Genomic DNA, 21,470 nt, shown 5'->3' on the forward strand with positions numbered 1-21,470 from the left:
AAAAAAAAAATACTGTAATTTTCGTCAATATTTTATTTCCTTTGAGAGCGACTTGCATATTGTTGAGTTCGTCAAAAGTCAAGTCTACCAGAAGCGGAGCCCACGGGGAGAAAAAGCTACGCCATTTAATAGTTGACGGAGACTCGACTAGGTTAAAAATGGCTTTGGTTAGTGCTATTCAAAAACCATTCAACTAGGGAAAGTGGACGAGCCTTTCTTGATCAGGTGCTCTGAGATAGGAAACCCCCAGAAGAAAATACTTGTGAGGATGGACATGATAAAGAGCTCAGAGGCTGAAGCGGGTGGCAGTGAGTCATCAGGGACTGACCACGAGGTCTTCTTGAATTTCAGGGGACCAGACACCCGCCAAGGATTCACGGATTGCCTTTATAACGGTATGCTAGATGCAAACATCCGTGTTTTCTTCGACGAGGAACAGCTCCACATCGGCAAAGAAATAGGCGATGAGCTACCGACAGCCATTGAAAAGTCGAAGATCTACGTACCCATCTTCTCTAAAGGTTATGCTTCGAGTGTGTGGTGCTTGCGCGAGCTCACACACATGGTGGAGTGCACGAAATCCAAACCATCCGAGAAGGAGATTATGCCGATTTTCTATGACGTGGAACCCTGCGATGTTAAGCTTAAGTCTCAACTATACCTTGGCGCTTTGGATGAGCATGAGGAGAAGTTCGGCCCCCAAACGAGGGGAAAGTGGGAGGATGCCCTCAGAAGTGTTGCCAAAATCAAAGGATGGGAATTGAAAAAGCAAGGGTACGTAGGAGTCCCAGAGCACTCTGTAAATTATATTTTGGACTTTCATTATGTGCGCAAACTTGGATTAGATCTCGTTTAGGCCGTTTGAAATTGAATGAATACCATCTGCAATTTGAAAACCATTTTTTTTATAACAGAAGCAATCATGTCATTCATGCACTGAGCGATATTAGCCATGTTGATTGCAATTACTTGCTGAGTGTCCTAAGGTTATCTTTTACAATTTCGACTTGGATGATTTACTAATGTGGTAGGTACTGGAAATTCATTAAATTGGTGATACGGGAGATTGTGATTAAGCTAAAGACAAAAGACAAATATGTCACCGAGCATTTAGTCGGAATGGACGATCGAGTGGAAGCTGTTTTGAAGTTGTTGGACGTGGACTCCGGGGGCATGCGCTTTGTGCTAATCCATGGAATGGGTGGAATCGGTAAAACGACCCTTGTTAAGGATGTGTTCAACAAACTAAATTCCCTCTTTAGTCATTGCTGCTTCCTGGGAAATGTTAGGGAATCATCAGTCAGCTTTGGCCTCATAAATTTACAGAAACAACTATTGTCTAACACGCTGGGTTCGGCCTTTCAAGATGAAATAAACGAAGTCGACGATGGGATCAAGGTGATTGCGCGGAGACTTTCTAACAGGAAACTCTTCATCATTCTCGATGATGTAGCTGATGAGGAACAACTCGAGAAACTAGCCATCAATCATATTTCCTTTGGCTCAGGAAGTAGAGTTATTTTGACAACTAGGAATAGAAGCATCGTCGAAGCCAACAAAACTTTGGAGTATGAAGTGAAGCCGTTGGATTCCATTCAATCACTTGAGCTTTTCAATAGACATGCCTTTGGAAGGAATCCTCCTCCAGATGATTATGTTTATCTTTCGAGACAAATAGTTTATACGACCGGAGGACTTCCCCTGGCTCTTGAAGTTGTAGGCTCATTACTTCGTCGCCAAAGCAAAGCCGTATGGATAGATGTGCTGGACAATCTAAGAGAAATACCTCATGAGAAGGTCCAGGACAAGCTGAAGATCACCTACAATGTGTTGAGTCACGAGCAAAAACAGATCTTTCTTGACATTGCATGTTTCTTTGTGGGCGAAGACAAGATGAATGCATTCTACATGTGGAAAGATTGTAGGTTTTTCCCGGGTCACTCGATTCAAGTCCTTATCTGCATGTCCTTGATAAAGATAACTGATGACAACAAATTCTGGATGCACGACCAACTGAGAGACCTCGGGAGGAAAATTGTCCTTGAAGATACGAGGGTGATGTATCGAAGAAAGCAGAGCAGGTTCTGGGATCCTTTGACCGCCTTTAATATCATAAGAACAGAAGAGGTGAAACCATATCTACAGCCATAAAATTCTATGATTTTCTCAATAGTTCATTTATTAATTAGGAGCCCTTTTTAATAGGGAGAGAGAATGACGATATTTTTCATTTACTCTTATGCTACTTTACCATTAAATGGCAGAGAAAGGAGGCCATTGAAGCAGTCTGTTTAGGTGGAAATACCTATACGAGCAAAGAGTTTTCAAAGCTTCCAAACATGAGGTTCCTCAAATTAATTAACGGAGAATTAGATGGAGACTTCAAGAATAAGCTTTCAGAGTTAAAATACATATCCTGGCATGGGTGTCCTCAAGAGCTATCTGCCATCAATTTCCATCCAAGCAATCTCGTGGTTCTCAACCTATCTCATAGTTACATCACGGAGGCCTGGGCTGGATGGAGTCAAATCAAGGTAGCATCCATCGCTATATTTGTTTATCTTTATCTCCATTGAATTGTCTCACGTTGCTTTTAGGTTTTTAACTAAAATTGACTGTACCATAACTATATAGGCAATAACCTATTGTAAATAAAATGGCTCATAAATGGATTAATCAAGGCCATTCCACGAGTAAAACAAAGCTGTCTATACTGGTCTTGTAATCAAGGCCATGAAATTAGATTGTATTGAGTTGATATATAGGTGTATATATGTGGATTAGGTTGGATAGGTGTGAGTATTCGATAAACGGATCTATGTGGGTTAAATTAGGAAAATGAGTCAACCCAATTACATCTAAGTTCTAGCACAACCATTTATCGCCTCTAAATTCGTACGGAATTTCTGCTTTACTCTCTTCTAACTATTGTAACAGGTTGCCAAAAAGCTTAAAGTTTTGGAACTCACGAATTGCTTCCGCCTGACCAAGACTATAGACTTCTCTCATTATACGAGTTTGGAGAGGTTGATCCTTAAAGATTGCATATTTCTGATTGAAGTTGATGGTTCCCTCGAGAAGCTTAAGAGCCTAATTTACTTCAATGCGAATGGGTGTATAAGTCTTAGGGAGTTGCCCGAAGGAATTGGATGGTTAGAGAAGCTCGAGTACTTGTACTTAGGCAATTGCAAAGAGTTGAGGAAGCTGCCCGAATCATTTGAGAGAGTGACATCACTGGTAGAGTTGGATCTCTCGTACACGGCTATCACGAGATTACCAAACTCCATTGGTAACCAAAAGCACTTGTCAGTACTTAAACTGCATTCTACAAAAATCAATGACCTTTCTAGTTCTATCAGGAACCTACGAAAACTTAAGTCTCTCATTATATCGTGTACTAAAATAAGGGAACTCCCTGTGTCGATTGGAAACTTGGAATCGCTACTCGTGTTGGATGTCTCGAATACGCAATGTCTACGGTTACCCGAATCTATCGGAGACCTAAGTAGATTAAAAATCATCAATATTTCATATTCTTCGATAACAGAGCTACCGCGGAGCATTGTCGCACTTAAAGAGTTGGAAGAGCTACATGCCATGGGCTGTTGGTCTCTGAAATGGGAAATTCCCGAGGACATTTGGGAATTATCGCATCTGAGAGTCCTTGACTTGGCATCAACCCGTATTGGAAATGTTCCGGCGACGATCAAACTACTTCCTCGCCTGGAGAAATTGGAATTATTTGATTGCACTGGACTTGAACTATTGCCTGAGCTTCCCACAAGTTTGATAAGGCTAAGCTTCGGATCAAGTTCGCTGCGGTGGGTCTCGGATCTCTCAAACCTAACTAAATTGGCGAATTTGGCCTTTGGTGGTCAGGGTGAGAACAATCCTTTGTTCTTACAAGATGGTCCATGCCTACAATCCCTCACGCTCCTTCCACCGTCTCTGTCAACATTGTCACTTGAATATCATGAATCCATAACCAGTTTATCATTTGGTTGCAACTTGAGAAACTTGACACGTTTGCACATTCACAGATGCCGTTGGAAGGAAGTCCAAGTCGGTGGGCTTGAACAGTTGATTGAATTTGTAGTCATATGGGTAGAACTCCTCGAGGGATTTGCCGGTCTTTCAAAGTTGAAGAGGTTGAAGCTGTTGACGCTGAGTGGTTGCCCAAATCTAACTGCCATCCAAGGTCTTGGTTCGGTGGAGTCGTTGGAGCGATTGGAAATAGACGAGTGTCCTAAGATTGAAAGTCTAGATGATCTATCGGGTTTGAAAAAGCTGGAGTCCTTGGTAATAGGAAGATGCGATGAGCTTCTGGCAGTCAAGGGCCTGGATGAACTAGAGGCTCTCAAACATTTGGATTTTTACTGTTGTAGATCATTGAGAAGTTTCCCTAATGTACTCAATTGGAAAGTACCAGATGAGTGCTCACTAAGAATTCACGACTGCCTAAATTTAAAAAAACATTCGTTTTGGGGCCACATCAGCGAGTACAAGCGACGGAAAGTCCGGGAAGAAAGAGGGGAAGGAAAAAAAGACGTGTGAAAGATGATGCGGCTTTCATGTTTATCGGCTTGTTGGTTATGAGTGTTCTTCATAATTCGGAGTGTTGTCCTACCTTCAGTTTGCAATCCACACATATTTGGTAGTTTATCTCAGATTGCTTCGCATGTTTTTATTGTTGTTATGAAAGCTCCTGTAGTGCTTCCAACAATATTTTCACCATCTAGCAAGGAACGTGCAATTCTTCTTTCATATATGTAGAATTGTATTTTCAGTTTGGATCCACATGATTGTCCAAATTATTTTAAAGGCTACAATTTAAAATTTTATTTATTTTTGTAATTGAGGAGAGAGAAGGAAATATCAACAACATTATTTTTACCTCTTATAACATATGCACGTACTATTTGCTTAATGTTGATCTTAGTGGCCAATGTAATATTGGTGAATATTATATATAACTTGTTTCTCGCGTCAAATTTACACATTGAATTATGATAGACACGAAATTTAGCAGTCCATTCCTTTTTAGAAGCAATTGACTTTTGATTTAGATCTCCGCTTGCTTGCTGTTCTAAGAAATATATTCACTTGTGGTATGTCAGCGAAAAACTGGTCAATATCACTTTTGTCAGTCCTATCGTATTCGTGACTTCTTTAGTTATCACTGTTTTATCACGAGATGGTAAGAGGACCTTTAATAATATTTTTTTTCCTCGTATGGTCATTATGTACGTCGACCATTCAGTAAAACGTAGGGAAAGTATTCATTCGTGCTAAGATGTGCTAAAACGTAGGGAAAGTATTGGATCTCCAAACCATTGAAGGGGAATTCATTTTTTACCGGTTGAAGTTTGATCCAAATGTTCAAATCGTAGTCTACCAAAAGAATATCATAGAATCGTATTCCGTGATTGTAATCAGAAGATCGCGATCAATCGTTTGAAAAAACTTCTTGCCTATAAAAAAATTTAAGAGGGCTTCTATTTTGTTTGCCATCAGCAATCTATTGATTTTCCCAATGAGTGTCTCCACTCCATGCGTTATGTTAATCAAGAGATACAAATTGGGCAGATTTGGTATTAATGGCTCTGAATGAATCTACAATAATGCTAAATTCAAACTTCACAAAGATCTCTTGTGCTTTCGCGGATAATATGAAAATATATTTCCGACTATACATCGTGCACAATGTAACACATTTTCCCCATTGTGCAATGGACGATCTATATTGTCCTGGGTCCTTTAGGAGGGTTGGTTTTCAATTTTAGAATCGCATCCAAAATTGTAATCAAGTACAAGATGATCCATCAGTAACTCCACATGACAGACAAATGATATTATAAGGTCAATGTGCTTGACAAACACCCTGCCAAGTTAAGAGCAAAAGATGGTCTAGCAACAGAAGATGGCATCATTTTCCACCGTAACAATCACCTGAATTGATTACGTTTCTTTAGAAGGTTTGGTTGCTAATGAAACAAACCATATGAAACTATGGAAGTTATACATCTCGTGGGGCAAAAGTTACGTCACATTTGTATTGGAGTGTGCACCATGAAAATGCCAGAATGTGCTCCACTTTGATGCAATTTGTTTTACCAAACTATCGATATCAATTCATAGGATTCACACACTAAGCCGAGCAAAATCCGCCCTGCCTCCATCGTCAATTGTCATCAATCAAATTGGTCGGCTCGCTCAAAACGTGCTTGGGCAATTCGTACTTCCTACCTGCAACAATCATCATCGCATGGATTAGATTATGGACAGAACAACAGAGACGGAAAAGATTTCTAGTTTGCGGTGGGCAAGAAGCGAGCGGGGGACTGGGAGAATAGATGGATATAGCCCCTCTTTCATCATGCATACTGTCAAGTCAGCTCTCTGAACAATCACGCCAGCACTATCCACAATTGCTTGGGCAAGCGTTAGATCTGCTTCTGCTGCGGCATGCAGAGCATCCCATATCTCTGAAAGCCATAATTAAATTGCTTAACAAGTCTACAACAGTGATATGAAATGAGAGAGAGAAATAAATTCCTATAGAGATTGAAGGGAAGTTAGTTATTATACAACAGAAACCAAAAGATTCGAGTCATTAAGATATATTGACATGCCAATTCACGTCAGCTCATTCACCATCTTCAGCCTCTCTAAAGTTTCACCACTGAAAATGCTCATCAAGATAAGGTTTGAACTTGTGCCCCAGCTAAAACATACCTGAAAAAACATGCTCAAAATATGTGCTTCAAATATATCGTCCACCTCTGCGGAGGCTTGCAGAAGCAGATTGCTATGAAGGTTTCTTCATTGTAGATAAGAAGACGGATGTGCAATGCTTTTTAAACCCACAAGTGTTAGGGGACATGCATCACATTACTAAACTTGAGCAAACTCATGCTGGAATACATCGGTCAGTCAATAACAAAACTACAAATGGCTGCAGTGAGAGTTGAAGTAGCCTGAGCCTATTTTCAAGTACAACATGCTAGGTAGTTTCCAGGCACTTTCTCAAATTGAAAAGAATCTCAATGCAATCATATCAAGAGGTTTTCATTAATTAATGTTAGCCGACAATCTTAGTAGCAAGTCATTCTTTAACTTACTAAAAACCTTTCATTTTCTGGGAGACCTTTTGATATTCAATACGTGCCACATCTTCTAGATGTGTAGAATCATATGGAAGGCATTTGACATAGTCATGGTTCCAAACAACTTGAAGTAACAAGAAATGACCTCAAGACTTGTCATCCCACACAATGATTTCACAGCAAAGAAAGTTTGTTTCATGAAAGAGACAATCTCGTGTTTAAAACTGACGGAATAAGTACATCATGGTTCTAGCCTCTACAAGTTTTAATATGAAAAATGAAAAGGTCAACAAAATCTCCAAAAAGGAATCCCAAATTCCAGATAATTCATGAAGTCCACCTTCTAGCGATCAGTATTGTACCACTCACAAGGTACCAAAAAAAGCAACCGAGACATTTTACTGGATGTGCTTTATCCAATTGCTGTTCGTAATTCAAGTCATTTTAATATTTAACAACGAGCAGTAAAAAATAGGAAACTTTACATTCCACAACCACCTGTCCAAAAAATAAAAATAAAAGAAAATCCTGCGGCAAGCAAGCTTCCCGTACAGCAATATTATCAGAAAGGTCACACGTTGCATTCCTCAGCTAAAGAAAACGATATCACTAAACCAATTTCTAGTGTCAAAGGTATAGTAAACACTTACAGATGGACATATAGAGGCCCATGGTTACTCAAATATCATTCCTCCCTTGCTAACAATAAAGACAATTGCAATCCTTGAGTATGGCATAATCCAATTCTTGACTGAAAATGTCCAGAAGAGATGTTTAATTGAAATATTCAGACCAAAACTAAAGGGACATTTAGGCAATACTAATCAATTTAAAACCAGTTCCCATGTTTTTAACATTTGAAAACAGATCCAGTCGCAAGAAGACCACAAATAACAAATGAGTTCTCCCAAAATAAGAAGGAAAGCCATGTCCTGCTTTCCCATGGAAAGCATATTTCTCATGCAGTGTGAATTATCTATAGTTTTGTAGTTTACAGGAGCATGATAAATGTGCTACACAGCACATTTAAGCAAGAAACATCACAATTCAAAAGGAAATTGCTCAAACTTGGTCAAACGAAAACAGCACTCATGATTCACATAGCTATGATCCACCCATTGTGCAAAGCTTGGCATTCTCCTCTCTTCCGCAGCACTAGGAGGGCAAGTGAAGGTGAAGGGTGGTTACTGTGCATCATATATTAACACCATCTTATCCTAACAATGAAAGAATACCTTGTCTCTCACCATAATGCGGTGCGGTGTCCCAAAACTCCTCACGCATCTTCATCCACATATTGTCCATTGTAATTGGTTCAGGATGCTTCCAGGGTCTTGGCTTCCTAATTTTCTTAGAAGAGTCTGTCAGCATCAACACAAACAATAAGATACTAAGCAATCAAATTGTTTAGCTTCCAGTTGAAATGATGTGACAGGTGTCACGCCCTGAACTCCTTCGAACTTACGACATCCCACTACCTCGAGTCGTTCATGTGCGACATCCCAGGAATACGTCGCCGACTCTACTCCCTCGTCAGAGCTAATCGCGGCGGAAACAAATAATTAAACCCGGACAATAATATTGGAGAACACCAGAATAAACTAACACGCCAAACCGCCAACTTATATTTAGAACATTACATTACCATATATATATACAACATCCATTTGCTAGCACACTTGTACCCTTCCACTGTCAAATTAGTCCCCCAAATATACATGCACACCCACCAACACCTATTGTCATTACACCTCAAAAGGGGTAGATACCCTACTCTCCAAAAATGGTACTCCTCAACATCTACTCCTAGCCTCCTCATTAGCCCCGACGTCCTCGAGACGGCGTCCACTCTGAATCCGACTCACTAGCACTCGGATCTATATCCTCTTAGATCGTCGCTTCCAATGGGAACTCTGACTCAGCTCCAATCTCAATCGGGTAGTCTATATCCCCCGACTCCCCTGGGATCTCCTCTTGCTCTTCCTCGACAGGCTCTTCAACTGGCTCATCCATTAGGTACTCCACAAAATTATTATCAGTGTGCATGAGTATACCAAAATGTTCTGGTGGCGGTTGGTTCATTGCTCAGGCGGGTGATCTGAAATGGTTTGGTTGAAATAACCATGAGACACTTCTCAATAAGTTGCAACCTAAACCTTACCTAGGCTACCACGTAATTCCAGACATATCCAGACACACAACCAATCAATCCACACTCACACATACCTGGACTCTCAGCACATGCAACCTGCACATTAGTCCTCAATCTCAACAAACAATTCTCATGCACATGCCACAACATGCGAACTTTCCACATATCAATTCACACATCAATCACACCACATTTCCAATCCACTCGTCGAACCCACATTTGCTCAAACACTTTCCCGAACCGCGTCAACACGCCTCAGCCCACTCGATCGATTTCCCGGCCTGTGTCAACACGCCTCGACCCACTCGATCGCGCCCCGAGCATCACACGCCTCGGTCCGATCCCACATCACACTTCCTTAGCCCGCGCCAAATGCAACAGGCCTACGTGATCACGACCCGAGTTTTAGAACATCTCGGCCTGATCCCATTTTCACCCGAGCTGATCATGCCCCAGGCCAATCTCATTTCCCATTTCCTCGATCCTCAGCCTGCGCCAAATGCGACAGGCCTACGTGATAGCGACCCGAGCTTATAATGCCTTGGCCCGATCCCAATCTCAAGCTCACACACATTCGCATTAAATTCCGTGCACACAATTGCACCCAATACATCACAACCACACAGTCATATCACAAAACACGCAATCAACACACAAACTGACATTTTTCCACACCCAAACATTATCAAATCAGTTCAGGCCCTTCACGGCATTTTCACAAAATCTCGAGCCGGACCTAACGGTATCAACCACGCGACAAGCAGCACCCCACAGCACCTAAAACCACACACCACAGCCATCAATCAGCCTTTTTCGCCCTCAAAATCACCATATTTCACTCTCCGCTCTTCACGACACTTTCACGAAATTCCGAGCCGGACCTAACGGTACCAACCACGCAATGAACAGCACCCCACAGCACCTAAAACCACACACCACAGCCATCAATCAGCCTTTTTCACCCTCAAAATCACCATATTTCACTCCCGGCTCTTCACGACATTTTCACGAAATTCCGAGCCGGTCCTAATGGTACTAACCGCGTACCGAACAGCCCGTCACAGCACACTAAACAGCTAATCACAGCCATCAATTGACCTCTAAAATTCCACCAAATCTTCCCGATTTCGCATCTAAGGCCCGCTAATCCAATTAATTCCTAATTTCCACCAAATCGCATCTAAACGGGCCCGAAATAACCCGATATACTAGGCGGGGTTTAGATCGCGACTTACCCGACTCTAGACTCATGCGGCTAGAGTGAAACGGGTGCGATCGACGGCGATCTTGCGGCGGCGGCGACGGGCGGTGCAGCAAGGCGGGAGAGAGAGATGGTCGGAGAGGGTGGCTTCGATGGGGGAGGTGTGGCCGAAGGAGGGGAGGAAGAGAATGAGGAGAGAGAGAGAGGTCTTGCCTTTTTCTTCAAGTTTTGACCCAATTTTGGTAAATGACCAAAATGCCCTTCTCTCTACTTTTCATCCAACGGCCCAGATTCAATCTTATCTTGAAATTGACGGCCCAAATCGAATCTTATTTAAAATATCCAAGGACAATCTTGTAATTTCTCAAAAAGTCCAAGGGCAAAAGTGTCTTTTCCAAATTTTTGGGCAAAATTACCAAAATGCCCTTGCTTCATAAAACTAGCCCTTTAGAAATTCCCAAGGGTAAAATGGTCACTTTCCCATTCTCTTGCCAAAAAAGAATTTTTCTGAAGGATTCGGGCACATCCAAAATTACACATTCCAACCGCAACGTCGTCCTAACGTTCTGCCATCACTTCTTAATTTTCAAATGCCCAATTTAGTCTCAATTTAATAATTGAATTCTATATAATGTAACTTGTGCATATCTCAGACTAACAGGCGGCTTTCGGGAAAATTCGCAGAATCGACCCATGACTGATACTAAATCAAGTCACGTGCAAGTTCGTTCTGATCGTGTCGACCTCGGTTGTCAATAAAATCGCGAAGATCGATCACTAGTTCTGATAAGCACGATCGTTCGGTATAGGTTCTGGATCGTTCGTCAATTCACTTCGTGGTCAAACGGAATCACCCGTGATCCACTAGTGTGACAGTGACGAATCGGCCCTTCACTATCCTAAGATTGGCCCTTGTTGGCTCAAAATGTCACTTCGACGATTTTCTGATCGAAAGTCGGCTCACGATCGAATCTCTCTAGTCGTACGAATTTAAATCCATAATTAGCCTTTCCCTACAGGTTAGTATCCCAAGAATGATCAGTTCCGGGCGAGACTGACTACAACTACATTAATAAATTCAGTCATTTCATAAATCCCAATTGGGCGAAATTTCGGGATGTCACAACAAGTGCACTGAATGTGCTGGCAGTAGGCGGACCAATATGTAGAAATGTCATGCTAAACAATGTTTCTGATTCCAAATATTGGATAGATAATTTCAAGGACTTTACATAGTGTTAATGTTTTATAAAATTCTTAGAGATAAACTTCCCATCCCGTGTAATAATGTCATGAAAAGAGAATTACCTGAAGCACTTAGGTGACCAAATTTGACAATCTTCACGAACACAGAATATCACAGAGAAAAGGTTGACCGATGTAAACTTCCAAAAAGGCTGCAATGAAGAAGATTACTGCCCACTGCCGTTTAATTGAAGCGAGGAGAATATCAAGGGAGGCATCCAACTAGTAGGCACGAACCCTTTCTAGCTTTACATGAAAAGAAAGTCATGCAACCATATGCAAACTACATTTTCTTGATAGCTCCATTAGAAACAAATTCTGTTTTTTGTCAAATTGCTTGGCCTTCATCATGTATAGTAAACACCCGAATCATTCTCGCTCAGCAGATCAAATTGTCATACCGACAGAGTTGAAAGTGGTTCGGTGAAATCACAGTTTGGTTAAAAGATGTCTAATTCGCGTTTAATCATTCTAGGTTTAGCATACAAATTCAAATGATTTCTTTAATTCTAAAACTCCTGATAGAATATAGCCTAGCTGATTAATGTATCGCGCATCCCCAACCTTATAAACCTCTATCATATAGATACATTGCAGCAGGGCTTTACCCTACAGAGACTTCCACAAAACTGATGCATTCTACAATCATGTCATTGACAAACCGCACTGCTCTGAAGTCATAAACCCGCTCATCATACAGGAATACATTATCTGGAAAGGTAAGAACACGGCTAGAAATTAAGAAACAGGTGGCCCAAAAGTAGTAGCGAGCAACAATCAAGTACTAACCTCGCTAAAATACACGGCTCTCAATAAGAGAAAAAGTTGAGACACAAGCAGCAGTTTCACTTTTGCAGATTGTTTTGGCATTAATGTGCTTTTATGTTTGATTTATTGGTCCTATCACTCCTATCCCTTTTGTTGCATTTACACTTTGTGCGGTTTCTTGAAATTTTGGAGAGGCGTTCCAATGTAGTCGGTGCCACTAAAAAAGTGGCAAACACAATCCTGTTGCTTTTGGTGAGATCTGCTTCTGCAACTTCTCATATTGCGATTAAGACATATCTTGTACTGTTGACACCTATCCAATTAAAATTTATTGCACAAAAATGAAGAGTTAAATTTTTAACCCCTAAACAAAAATATTTTTTATTTTATTGCATGGCATAAAGACATTAGGTGTATTTGCATTAATAGGACTAATTAAAATATATTTTTCTTTAAAAAAAGAAAAGAAAAATTGCAAAAAAATCTAACCGGATCGACTAGACCCCATCCTTTCTTCCACTCGAAGGGCCTGGCCCCTTTCCTCTTTTCTTTGTTTTTTTCTCTCCCCCCGCTAGGCCCAAACCCAGCCCTCTCCTCTCTTTCCCTCCCCCTCTCCTTTCCCTCTCCCCTACTTTCCTCTACCGTTGCTGTGGCCTCACCACTGCCGAGTGTTACACCTAATTTTTAGTCAAAGTTTTCAATTTCAAATAAAATCACAAAATTAAGATTAGGAACCTTGGCCATGCTTAGGAATCTATTCCTAAACAAAAATAAAATTTTTTATATTTTTTCCTGAATTTTTCCTTAATTTCTTTTTTCTAAAAGGGGAGAGAAAATCAAGAAAAATAACAAATGTCTTCTAAAAATTTCACAAAAATAACCATTAGTCTTATTTTAATGCCAATTTTATGCCTGAAGTTTCAATTTTATAAAATTTCAATTGGGGATATGTTTCTCCCAAAATTGGGTAATTTCATACCTTAATTGAGTCAAAAATCCAATTAAGTCATTTTTAGTCATTTTTAGGCTGTGGTGTCTTCACAACAATTGATTCTAGGACCTTGAATTTCATATTGGTTGGTCCAATTTCACAATTTGACAAAGGAATTGAAAAGCCCCAAAAAATAATTGAAAATTAGGGATTTTAAGACCCAAATTGGGAATCTTATTCAATTTGAAATTTTCGATTGAAACCTATACCTTCCCTAAGGTTAATTGAACATGGGTAATTCAATTTTGGCCTCAATTTGGCTTAATTAGATCATTTGGACATTGAATTGAACAAAAGCACAATTGATCCGAATCCAAATTTGGGAATTTTTGGTCTAATTGATATAAAACTCAAATTGATCTCACATTTCAAGGAAGAAAGTGCCAAGGAATCAAAATTTGGGGTCAAAATGGGGTCAAATTTGTAAAATTAGACCAATCCAAGTCTACCGGGTCGGTCGGATTCGACCCGACCCGACCTGACCCGGATTGGCCTTCTTCTTTACCCGGCCGGGCATACACGAGGAATGAAGAGAAAAATATCAGTTCAACCCCACCCCTTCGCCAACTTAAACCTTGATTTTCGGTACGTGAAAAATGAAATGGACAGTTGGAGAATCTCCAACTGTCCATCCTCATCATTTCTAACCGATTGGCGAGTCGGTTAGAGGAGAGAACCACCTCGGGGAGGAGAAGAAAAGGGGCGGGAAAACCAGTTATCACACACAAAAGCTATTCGAGAAAATTCCAGAGAGAATGAGAGAGAGAAATAGAGAGAGAAAGAGAGAAATTAAGAGAGAGAGTAAGTAGAGGTCCTTCAGGCCGAGTGATTGACGTTGTTCCGACTGGAAAAGCACCGGGAAATTTGCCTCGTAGGTGAACCTGCTCACTAAAGGTCCATAACCGAGATTGATCGGGAAGGTTTGAAAATCAATCTCGATCATTGAGTCCTAGGCTTCTCTGGCAAAACGATGACCGCATGTTTGAAGAACAAGTGTAGGAGGATCATCCTAGAGCTTTCTTGTGGCTTGGAACTCTCGATTTAGCCTCAGGTGAAGAAGGTAAAAACGCTTCCCATTCGCGCACCAATCGTTTGTCGAAATGCTTGAACGACAGACTGAACTATTGGATACTTGGTTCTACGATTTCCTTCTTATGTTTGTGATTATTGATGCCTTATACATGTTCCTGATCGATTGTTTGTGTGTTTGATGCATTTTGGATCATGATTTACCACAATCACCAAGTTGGCCCCCTAAAAACCCCTCATCAGAGCACCCAAACCTCGCCGGAGTCCTTTCCAGGGCTATTGGCCATTCCAAGTTAGTCGTTATTGTCCTTTGATTGTTCTGGTTGTTGTTTTGATTGATTAGAATAGCTAGAATGTTGTAAGGATTGAGTTGGTTATTGAACGAACTAGTTTAGTTTAGTTGCTGGTTAGGTTTTTTAAGCTCGGTTTTCACCGGCTGACGGTGGTCCGGCAATGGTCTGGTGGGAATAGGTGGATAGTGGGTGTGGGTTGGATAGTATAGGATCAATAATGATGACCGGAGGACCGATGGAAAGTTGCCGAAGAAGGATCCAAAGTCTCGGCCATGAAGATAATACACGTACTAATGTCCATCACATGTTTGAGAAAATGCCTGAAAGAAAAACGCAAAAACGGTGCCATTTTGGCACAGTACTCGCCGGAGGAGTGATCGGAGACCGGTTCAGGCCAGTCCAATTCGGTCAGACTAGTCTGAACCAGTCCAGTCCATTCCCAGCGGGAATAAAAAAAATTCATAAAAAAAAATAGAAAATTCATGAAAAAAATTAGAAAATTCTTACAAAATTAGAAAATTCAAAAAATTCAGAAAAATGAAAATTTAGCCCTCCGGGAAGTAAATAAATAAATAAAATTGTAGAATAACTCAAAATGCTTGTGGCCACCACTTTCAGGTGATATTAGAATTGTTAAAGGTGCACAAGTTGTATTTTTTAGAAAATCCCAAGTTTAGGGGTAAAAGGGGTCTAACCCCTAAAAAACCCTAAAAGGGGTCTAACCCCTAAAGAACCCAAAAACTCCCAAAATGAACAAGCCTTTAGGGCTTCATTAGGGTTTAGGTATTTTGATTGACTTTCATTTTAGAGACCATTTTAGGTTTGTTGTGTTTGGTTGAAATTATTTGTGCATTTCCTCCCGATTAGAATGGCTAGAATTAGTGGATAAACCTTGTGAACTCACATGACACGTTTAGACATTTCGGATCGTTTTAAGTACCGAAAAGGCATTAAGGATCTCGATAGCAGGATCATTAGTGTAACCAAGTCCCTTTACCCATGTAATCTCTGGTTCATAAAAATCGTGGTAATTCTCTCATACTTCGATTAGGTTTTTAGTTGACCGATAAGGACTAGTGGCAACTCCAAAGAAAAACTTAGGCCAAATAGAAAATTAAATAATAGGTACCCGATGTCTTGTGAGGTATGGTCAGGGAGAGACTCTCGTTCGTTTAATAAATCACCTTATCATTAGAAATGAACGAAAATACTTTCTAGTGCGCTTAGCTAGGGAAAAGCGCGGCGCGATAGACTTGGCGACTCCGCTGGGGACTCCTGGTGGACTTAGGCCTACTTTAGAATGATATGCATGTGTTTTGTGCTCACGCGAGGATCCAAGGTACATCCCACTAATGATTGTGTTAAATGGTCTTGTAGTCGGGAGGTATAAGGGGGTGTAGTCTTTATTTAACCCTTGGTTTTGCAGGGAGGTGTTGAGATGGGTGTGATATGAATATTTTAGAAGAAGGAAAGTAAATTTTGTTATATTCAGGAATTGTAAGTGTTCAAATTGAGTTTTTCCAATCTTAATGGAGTATAGAAAAGGGGGTACCTATTCCAAACATTGAATTTGACACCATTCTTAATTCCTTTTAAGGTTTATAATGGAATTAAGATGCCAAATCACTCTTATTCCATTTTTGCCTCAAAAGAACATATGGTTAAAATGGGATTTTTAAAATATTACCAGTAATCCATGGTGATTGACAAAAACCTTTTTACATGTTTTAGATCAAAAATGGGGCAACTAAATGTTCAAGTCATTCCAGTCCCGCAAAAGGAGCTTTTAGCGTGGTGGGAGAACATGACCAAAGAGAATCAAGATTATGTCAAAGAAAGGCTTGGTTACTTATTTGAGCTAATCAATGTCAAACATCAAGTAAGCATGATTCAAGCCTTGGCTCATTTTCAGGAAACTACCAATGCAACTTTCCTACTGGGAGAAAACGAAATGATGCCTACCCTAAAGGAATATAATGCCGCCATCGGGATTGATTTTAAGCCTAGGATCATAGAGCCTCCGATTGGGTTAAAACCCATGAGCATACTGGCTAAATTTCTTCACTTGAAAACTTCCCAAGTTGAGAAATTGATTAAGTCAAATACCGGAAGATTCCCTTTGTCATTCCTAATATCCAACTATTCCAAACTTCCGAGAGAAACGGGAAACACTTCTGCTAGGGTCTTTCTTCTAGCTTTCTTCGGATTTGTTCTATTTCCCGTATCCAAAATAGGGTTAGATCCTTTAGTGGTCGTAATTACGAGGCAAGCTTGTCTCAAGTGGGATTTCTCTGGTGTGCTCCGAGCTGAAACCATTATCTCTTTGAATAGGTTCCAAAATAATGAGAGGAATGTATTTCAAGCATCTACCGAGTTACTCTCTCTATGGTTCATCTCCCATCTCCAACCGTGGGGGCGTTTTATGAGCATCTAAGAGATTAGTTCGGCTGTGAATCCGATTGAGAGATACATTAGAATTCAAGATAAGTTGCCAAAATACTCCTTCGAATAGGCTAACTTCATTAGAGCTTTTGTGACATCCTGAAAAATTGTCCATTTGGAATTTATAAAATACTTAGTTTTATGAATGTACTCATGATTAGTTCTCGCCGAACGATCATTCCTGGGACACTAACCATTAGGGAAAGGCTAATTGGGGAATTAAATTCGTGCGACTAAGAGAGAATTCGATCGTGAATTGATTTTCGACCATAAAATCGTTGAGGTGACCTTTTGAGCCATTGTAGGCCGATCCAAGGATAGTCAGGGGTCAGTTTGCCACTGTCATAGTAGTGGATCGCGGGTGATTCCGTCGGACCACGAAACGAATTGACAAATGATCCTGAACCTATACCGAATGATCGTGCCTCTCGGATCTAGCGATTGATCCTCGCGATTAAAATGACAACCGAAGTCGTCACGAACCGAATGAACTTGCACGTGACTCGATTTATTATCAATCACGGGTCGAATATGCGAATTTCCCCAAACAACCACCCGTTAGTTTGAGAAACGTTCGAGTTGTGTTTAATAAAATTTAATTATTTAATTGAGCCCAATTTGGACATCGGAAAATTTGGAAGTCACAACGGGACCTTAGGACGACGTTGCGGTTGGAACGTGCAATTTTGGATTGCCCCAATCCTTCAGAAAAATTCAATTTCGATGAGAAACGAGGAAAGTGACCATTTTACCCCTAAGAATTAATAAAAGGGTATGTTTTATGAGGGAGGGGCATTTTGGTAATTTTGCCCTAACTTTTTGGTTGGACAATTTTACCATTGAAATTTTATGAATTTCCCAAATTGCCCTTGGATATTTTTGGGCAAGATTCGATCTCGGCCGTCGGTTTCAAGATAAGATCGAATCTAGGCCGTCGATTTGGATTGAGAGACAATGGCATGATGGTAATTTACCGATTTTAGTCAAAATTGGACTATTTTAGTCCAATTACTCTTTCTCTCTTCTCATTCTCCCTCACTCTCTCTCTCCCCTTCGGTCCCCCCCTCTCACTGACCGAACCAGCCGCGCCCCCTTGCCGTACGCCATGCCGCCGCCGTCCGGCCACTGCCCGCCGTGCCACGCCATCCACGCCGCCGTACCGCACCGCCACCACCGTCCCATGCCGTTTGTCTCTCTCTCCCCCTCTCTCCCCTGTGTGGCCGTGAGCCACGGCTGAGAAGATCAAGGCCGTCGCCGTCGCCGCCGTCGCCGTCTACCGAGCCAAGCCGTGCCGCCGCTCGCCGCCATCCCCATCGATCGCCGCCACTTTTCGCTCTAGCCGCTTTTCGGTAAGTCGCGCCCTAAACTCTATTTAGGACATCGGGTATCGACGGATAATTTTGTGGAAGAATCGAGTTTAATTAGGTGCGGAATTGTACAATTTTAGGTGCGGAAATGTTTGGCGGGCCTTAGGAATTAAATCGGGAATTTTGGTGGAAATTTTGAGGTCAAAAGTGGGCTGTGATTGGCTGATTAGTGGGCTGTGATGCTCGGTTTGGTTCGTAAATTGGATTTTTAGAACCGGCTATTAATTGTGGGAAAGTGTCGTGAACAGCCGGAATTGAATTGCCGCAGTTTGGTTAGAGAAAAACGGCAATTTCTATATTTAATGTATGTATGAATTATGACTGAATTGTGATGGTGAAATTGGGTGCGTGATTGTGTAACTGATTGTTTGAAATAAGCCTATTGTGTACACGCTTGGGCCAAATTGAATTAATTGTTAAATTGGCCGTGTTGAATGCTTAGTGAGCATGAAAAATGTATGTAAATTGCTACGTGCACGGACCACGTGTGATTAGCCAACTGAGTGGCAAGTGGTTGTTAAGCATGTGCATGAGCAAGAGAGTGAATGTGGTGTGGCATGTGCGATCGTGGGAATTGTGCCGTCCTAAGTTGTGTACTTTAACGCGGGACGATGCCCGGTATTACCAGAAGACTGCCAACCTGAGGCGTGTACTTCAACGTAGGTTGTGCAGTAGGTGGTAGATGTTGAGCCTGAGGCGTGTACTGTAACGCGGGCGAGAAACATGGCCTGAGACGTGTACTGTAACGCGGGCCCTGAAGTGTTGTGATGAAATGGTCGCAGTGGACCTAAGGCATGTACTGTAACGCGGGTCACTGGCGAGTGGTATGAAAAAGAACGTGATGAGGCAAGCGGGAATGCGCGACATGTGATTTAATCATGCATGTGATTGCATATGGTGTGGTTGTGACTAACGTGCAGGGTGCGAGCCGAACAGGCCCAGGTATGAATAATTGATGTGCCTGCTATGTGATGATCTGTGTGTGATTGTGCTTTACAATTGTCTGGAGGTACGTGATAGCGTAGGTGGGGTTTAGGGGTGTACTTATTGAGATGTAGTCTCACGGTTGTTTCAACCCAACATTTCATAACCCCGGCAAGAACAATGAACCCCCTGCCACCACCTGAGCGTTTTGGAGTACCGGTGTACACCGAACAGGAAGTTTTAGAGTTTTCTATGGCTGACAATATGACCTGGATTAAGCACACTACTACAGTTTTTGTAGACGTAGGATTACCTTTGTGGGAGTCCCATATATACACCGCCTGGTTCTTCCGAGACGGGATAGATGAGTTCGGGCTCGTCCGAGGGTTTGACGTCTCTTTTGATTTAGTTGGGGACTGGGACCCGACTGCTGTACCCCTTCCTGACGGCGAATTGACTAGTGCGGAAACTAGTCTGGCACAATCGGGACTGCATCCGGCGCCTGCGGCATAGGGATCTTCAGGGGCTGAGAATGAGCCGAAGCCGGAAGGGTCTTTAGCGGGAGACGATCCGATGGATGTGAATCTTGAGTTGATCCTAGAGGAGGGGCCGGAAGAGGAGGAACCCGAGGCAGAATCCGAGGATGAACCTGCTGAGTCCGTAGAGCCTAAGGAGGAACCAGAGTATATACTCCCATATGAGCAATGGATGGATCCAAATTTCGTGCCTGAGGACGATTTCTTTGAAGAGTCGGCTGAGAAGGATCAGGACGAAGTTCCAGCTGAATCAGGTGATATAAACCACCCGATCGAGATTGAGGCAGAGCCGGAGTCCTCGGAGGAGCAGACGATTCAGGGGAGTTCGGATTCAGATGACGAGGAGTCAGACTCAGAGTGGATGCCGAGCAAGGGGCGTAAGGGCTAGTATAGGGGTTGAAGCTAGGTTTTTGGAGGAGTACCATTTTTGCAAGATATCCAGGTCATCGGTTCTTGTTGATATCGATGGGTGTAGTACGGTGTGCATAGGTATATTGGTGGTTCATAGTTTGATGTGTTTTTATATACGATGGTTTTGTAAATTGTGAATATTATATAAGTTGGAATAAGAAGTGAATAGGTGTATTCTCCCTAATTATCCCAGTTTCAATTGTCTGGGAGTTTGTGGTTTCCGCTGACCGTTTTAATTCTCTGATAATTCTAAGTGAGGTCGGCGATACCCTGGGATGTCGCATTAATCGACCAGTGAAGGATGGCGCATGCTCGATGGGGTTCGGGACGTGACATCCTAGTTGAATTGGTATCAGAGCAAGGATAGCTCGATCTAAACTGGTCGGAGTTTGGAGTGATAAGGAGCAGAGATTTTGGGGTAGAAAATTAGGGAGACTTTAGTGAGCCATAGGGCTGAATAAGCTATACGTGCCTCCAAATTATTTGTTGTGATTGAATGAGTGAATTGATTGTTGAGATGATTGAATACAAGTGCGTCTGGACCTGAGGTGAGTATTCAGACTCTGTTGATTGTGGTCTCGTGCCTATGATGATTGGTTGCTTGCTGAGTGAATTAGTGCGTTAATTCACTATCTAGAACTAGACTGATCTAGTTGGCTTAGGTTACTAATTCCTAAGTGGAATTACAGCAGGTAGAAGAGTGGTAGAACTGAGAAGATGAGCAGCGAAGGAAGAGGTGTAGGAAGAGTCCCAAGAAAGGGCGCAGGAAGGGAAAATAGAGGTCGAGGTCGTGCTCAAGCTAGAGCTGTAGAGGACCTCGGAATGGGTGCTAGAGCGATAGAAAACCCTGGAATTGAAGCTGAAGCTGCAGTGAATCCTAGAGTTGAGGTTAGACCTGCAGAGGATCCTAGAATGGAAGCGGTCATGAGGACCTTAGAACGGATTGGTGATCTGATAGGTCAGCAGACTCAGGAGCGAGTGAGTTGCTACGATTGCCCAAGCTGC

The 21,470-nt window shown here is 41.8% G+C and overlaps 2 protein-coding genes and 1 long non-coding RNA gene across 3 annotated transcripts in view; 2 read left to right on the forward strand and 1 right to left on the reverse strand.

Moving 5' to 3' along the window:
• The window catches only part of LOC130134991 (uncharacterized), a 39,196-nt gene extending 34,355 nt beyond the window's left edge, over positions 1-4,841 (forward strand). The window contains exon 2 of the long non-coding RNA XR_008814482.1: positions 4,659-4,841. This is a non-coding gene — a long non-coding RNA (uncharacterized LOC130134991). The remainder of the gene's footprint in view (positions 1-4,658) is intronic.
• LOC115693036 (disease resistance protein RUN1-like) lies at positions 193-4,797 on the forward strand. The gene is made up of 4 exons (XM_030620010.2): positions 193-774; positions 1,032-2,127; positions 2,265-2,534; positions 2,938-4,797. The coding sequence occupies exons 1-4, from the start codon at positions 269-271 to the stop codon at positions 4,552-4,554; spliced, it is 3,489 nt and encodes a 1,162-aa protein (XP_030475870.2). The 5' UTR covers positions 193-268; the 3' UTR covers positions 4,555-4,797.
• A 1,410-nt stretch (positions 4,842-6,251) lies between the features above and the next one.
• Positions 6,252-8,462, reverse strand: LOC115693038 (uncharacterized). Its single transcript, XM_030620012.2, has 2 exons — positions 8,342-8,462; positions 6,252-6,485 (listed from the first exon to the last, which is right to left on the reverse strand). The coding sequence occupies exons 1-2, from the start codon at positions 8,409-8,411 to the stop codon at positions 6,271-6,273; spliced, it is 285 nt and encodes a 94-aa protein (XP_030475872.2). The 5' UTR covers positions 8,412-8,462; the 3' UTR covers positions 6,252-6,270.
• Between the last annotated feature and the right edge of the window lie 13,008 nt (positions 8,463-21,470).

Source organism: Syzygium oleosum, unplaced genomic scaffold (assembly GCF_021117445.2).
Source record: "Syzygium oleosum isolate NSW1041296 unplaced genomic scaffold, Sole_v2.1 Sole_v2.01, whole genome shotgun sequence".
NCBI classification, from domain to species: Eukaryota; Viridiplantae; Streptophyta; class Magnoliopsida; order Myrtales; family Myrtaceae; genus Syzygium; species Syzygium oleosum.